The sequence below is a fragment of the Nansenia antarctica genome (genome assembly GCF_963989245.1).
Source record: "Nansenia antarctica genome assembly, chromosome: 1".
Taxonomy (NCBI): domain Eukaryota; kingdom Metazoa; phylum Chordata; class Actinopteri; order Argentiniformes; family Microstomatidae; genus Nansenia; species Nansenia antarctica.
Window position 1 is genome coordinate 106,029,836 of NC_137674.1, and position 5,000 is coordinate 106,034,835.

The window sequence follows — 5,000 nt, forward strand, 5'->3', positions numbered from 1 at the left end:
ATGTCATGTCTCACCACCTGTCTTGAGGAGATAAAGGCATGGATGAACAACAACTTCCTTCAGTTAAACAGTAACAAATCCGAAGCTCGTCTTGTTGGCACCCCACACCAGGTTCAGTCTTCGCCCATATCACAGCTCACCTTCGAGGGTCAAGTCATCCTCTTCTCCTCCTCAGTTTCAAATTTGGGGGTTAGGTTTGACCCTCACCTGACCTTCAGTGACCATATAAAACACCTGTGCAAAACCTCCTTCTATCATCTCAGAAATATTTCCAAACTCCGTCCCACTCTAACCCTGTCAGATGCAGAGAACTTGTCCATGCCGTTGACTACTGCAATCCGCTCTTCATCGGGATTCCTGGCAAAAGCATACAGAAGCTGCCATACATCCAGAACAGCGCTGCCAGGATCCTGATGAGAGTCCACAAATACAAGCACATAACCCCTGTTCTACACTCACTACACTGGCTCCCTGTCTCATTCAGGGTTGACTACAAAGTCCTTCTTCTCACCCACAAATGCATCAACGGACACCCACCTCCCTATCTACAAGAACTCATCACTCCACAAACCTCCACCCGCACCCTCAGGTCTTCAAACAGTTTGCTCCTCCAGGTCCCCAATACCAGGCTCCGCACCATGGGGGACCGAGCCTTCTGTTCGGCTCCGCCGTGCCTGTGGAACAGCCTTCCTAGCCAGCTAAGGGCAGTACAGAGCCTGTGCAACAGCCTTCCTAGCCAGCTAAGGGCAGTACAGAGCCTGTGGAACAGCCTTCCTAGCCAGCTAAGGGCAGTACAGAGCCTGTGGAACAGCCTTCCTAGCCAGCTAAGGGCAGTACAGAGCCTGTGCAACAGCCTTCCTAGCCAGCTAAGGGCAGTACAGAGCCTGTGGAACAGCCTTCCTAGCCAGCTATGGGCAGTACAGAGCCTGGACTCTTTTAAGACAGGCCTTTGACTGTTGAACTGTGTTCATTTTTGTGATTTATTTTGAGTTGTTTTACTATGTTTTTAACTTATTATGTTTTAGTTTTTTTTACTCTGTAGCACTCTGAGATTCTTTTGAATGAAAAGTGCAATACAAATAAAATGCATTATTATTATTTATAGTTAATAACACTTTAGTTAGCTAGCTAAACTAGCAAAGTAGCCTGTTGTGTACCCAGGCTTGAGACAGGGTTTTATATTGTAGTAATATTAATGTAACTTAATTTACATTACATTTACAGAAGATTCCTTGTTTGTAGCCCCTCTAAGTTGTAATGAGATCTGCCCCAATTACTGCTACCTGACAATATTTTAGTTTAGAATAAGGTTGGTAATTTAATGTCAAACTAGATGTATTCCTCTATTTCAGAGACCCACATCATCAGCAGTAAGTGTAAGTCTAATGATGGATCCAACTTCAGGTGAATGCAGCAGCAACCTGCCAAGAAAGCGGCATGGACAGCATCATCCACTGCTCTGATGATGGACAGCATCATCCACTGCTCTGATCATGGACAGCATCATCCACTGCTCTGATGATGGACAGCATCATCCACTGCTCTGATGATGGACAGCATCATCCACTGCTCTGATCATGGACAGCATCATCCACTGCTCTGTCATGGACAGCATCATCCACTGCTCTGATCATGGACAGCATCATCCACTGCTCTGATCATGGACAGCATCATCCACTGCTCTGTCATGGACAGCATCATCCACTGCTCTGATCATGGACAGCATCACCCACTGCTCTGATCATGGACAGCATCACCCACTGCTCTGATCATGGACAGCATCATCCACTGCTCTGATGATGGACAGCATCATCCACTGCTCTGATGATGACTCCAACTCAAACCTGGTGTCACCCCAAAACCTGGACTTATGGAGAACTTTGTTGAGGGCGGCAGAAATCAGAAAACATCTCCCAATTTTGGACCACACCTACCACCGGACTCCATACACCTACAGCTTTCACTGCCTTGTGGGCTAAATAAATGTAACTGTTCATCTGCCTCCGCCTCAGTGTCCTGCATTCGGGTCCACTCCCGTACAGAACGTAGGCTAACACACATTTTAAATGACAGCAGTCCATACTTTAAGAGGGGATAAGGTATTAAACTACTAACAACAAGGTCCAACAAGGTCTATCACATCAAATAATAATCTAGGGATGTATAGTAATTAATTACTGTCTTTATCCAATCTGTGGTCCAAATGTTCTTTAAAGATATGCAAATTAACTCGTATTTTAAGTAGATAATACATCATTTGCATATTTAAACAGAACATTTCTGAAAACTTGTAATACAAAAAAGTATTGTCTCAATGTAAGTAATCAACTGGGGAAGTTTCATGGTGATATCTATTAGGTAAAATGTTTTACCCATCAAAAAGTCCCCGGCCATATTCTGCTCCCCTTCGCGTCAGTCGCGCATAGCTCGGGCTGTGCTTGTGATAGAGACATGAGCCAGGTTAGCTTTATGCGCCTGGGTCTCCTGAACAAGTAGAGACCAACCCCGAGTCGATCAGAGCTTCCTACGCTGAGCTATGGTAACTTTCCCGCACCTACCGCACAATACCTCCGGAAAACCGCAAAAAATAGGCATTCATCGGTAGGGGGTAGGTGCGGTAAAGTTACCATAGCTCATCGTAGGAATCATTGATCGACTCGGGGTTGGTCTCTACGTGTTTAGGAGACTCAGGCGCATAAAGAACATGAAAGGGCTCATGTCTCTATCACAACCACAGCACAGCTAGGCGCGAATCATGCGAAGGGGAGCAGGATATGGCAGGGGACTTTTCTAGGCAAAACTCCGGTTTTGAAAAAAGCACTCCGTACCTTTACGAGGTGATAACTACTAATAAGCTGCCAATCCAAAAGGTCTATCATATCAAAACATAATCTAGGGATGTATAGGAATAAGAAAATCACATCTAGGATTTGCCCAGAATTTGGTAGTGAAAAATGGTTTGGCCCAAGGACTATTAGGGGGGAGGGGTAGAAGAGTTTTTGACTGAGGTGGTAGCTTGTGCTAAATCAACAGCAAAAGTGTGCCCCCCCCCCCCCTCTAGTGGTTGTGGCCCTAAATAACCACAGAGACCGCTTATGCCAGGAGGGGGGGGGGGGGGGGGGGGTCAGGCCTCCAGGATGGGTAAGGAAGACAGAAGGTGAGGAGGGAAGGAGGAGGGCAGACTGAGGGAAGGAAAAGAAGGAAGGACAGATGAAAGTGAAAACATGCCTTTCGGAGAGCGTTTGTTCAGAAGTACGCGGGGGCGTGTGTGATGGTATGTTTGTTTGAGTGCGTGCAGTAGTGTGGCATTGGATCGGCGCTAGTGGGAACGTGTTGGACAACGTCCAGAGTTCTTCTAATGAGGTCTCTCGCTTGCTTTTACCCTATCTCCCCCCCTTTGTCCAAAGGGAGATAGTACATTTGTACTTGGACTCATATGAGTTCAAAAATTAATTAAACCGTTACAGATAATGTGTTCTAATTAAAAACCCGCTCATGATCGTGTTTAACACTCCGCCATCCTCCAGAGGTGGACGTGATTCCGACTGAAAACTGATCTTTTGAGAAAATGAATAAGGCTTTTCATTAATTTGTTAAATGACATTGTTTTTTAATCAAGCGATCCTCAGGGCAAACTAACTAACTGATGAAAGCTGATTGAGATCTGTGAACTCTCCTTGAACCTCTCTCTCTCTCTCTCTCTCTCTCTCTGGGAGGTATTCCCCTCGACCTGCGTACGTTTAGCTTCCGTGAGAGAGTGACAATAAAAGTAGAGATATGAGGACAGTAAATCAGATCCCTTGTTTTATACCCCCTAGTGCCAGAGAGCGGGCTGCTTACCGGCATGGCTTTCCTCTTTGCCTTGTGTTTGCTGTAACTGGACGCCGTATGCGAAACAGGCTGGAGAGAGAAACACGCACACACAGACACACGTGCGCACACACACAGACACACGTGCGCACACACACAGACACACACACACACACACACACACACACGCACACGCACACAAACGAACACACAGGACGAAAGAACGTGAGACACCATTCATCCTTAGATAAGAAACACCAAGCACCAGCCCCTCAACACCTAGAAGCACCACAGACCCAGCCTTCACCAAGCAGAGCAGAGGGTGTGTGAAGCTGTGTGATGATCAAAACCAGTTATCTAAGGCAAAGAGGGGGTGCCAATACTACCCCTAAACATGGGCAGCCCACCCTAAACCATCATTTGAGCTTCAGTGGACTTTGTAGGATGTAAGACTGGCTAATAAGTTACCTGATAGAGAAGCAGATGAGGAGGATGGAAGTCTAAGATAGCTGCTCATCTCAGTGCCTTGTCGGTTATGAGGGGAAGGGGAGTGAACTGAGTTGAGTTGAGTGAGTGAGTTGAGTGAGTGAGCTGAGTTGAGTGAGTGAGTTGAGTTGAGTTGAGTGAGTTGAGTGAGCTGAGTTGAGTGAGTGAGTGAGTGAGTTGAGTTGAGTGAGTTGAGTTGAGTGAGTGAGTGAGTTGAGTTGAGTGAGTTGAGTTGAGTGAGTGAGCTGAGTTGAGTGAGTGAGTTGAGTTGAGTTGAGTGAGTGAGTGAGTTGAGTGAGTGAGTGAGTGAGTGAGTGAGTTGAGTTGAGTTGAGCTGAGTGAGTGAGTGAGTGAGGTGAGTGAGTGAGTGAGTTGAGTTGATTTGAGTTAACTGAGTGAGTTGAGTGAGTGAGTTGAGTGAACTGAGTGAGTTGAGTGAACTGAGTGAGTTGAGTGAGTGAGTTGAGTTGAGTGAACTGAGTGAGTTGAGTGAACTGAGTGAGTTGAATGAACTGAGTGAACTGAGTGAGTTGAGTGAACTGAGTGAGTTGAGTGAACTGAGTGGGTTGAGTGAGTGAGTTGAGGTGAGTGAGTTGAGTTGAGTGAACTGAGTGAGTTGAGTGAACTGAGTGAGTTGAGTGAACTGAGTGGGTGGGTTTACCCGCGGGGTGGCAGACAGGCTCTGGACCACAAAGACGACAGGA

The 5,000-nt window shown here is 46.4% G+C and overlaps 1 protein-coding gene across 1 annotated transcript in view; it reads right to left on the reverse strand.

Annotated features, from left to right (window-relative positions):
- Positions 1-5,000, reverse strand: part of patj (PATJ crumbs cell polarity complex component) — a 122,211-nt gene that overhangs the window by 59,851 nt on the left and 57,360 nt on the right. The window contains exons 29-30 of the mRNA XM_080529399.1: positions 4,958-5,000; positions 3,841-3,900 (exon numbers count right to left, since the gene is read on the reverse strand). The exon at positions 4,958-5,000 is cut by the window's right edge and continues 68 nt beyond it. Of these exons, the coding sequence (XP_080385525.1) occupies positions 3,841-3,900; positions 4,958-5,000 (103 nt within the window). The remainder of the gene's footprint in view (positions 1-3,840; positions 3,901-4,957) is intronic.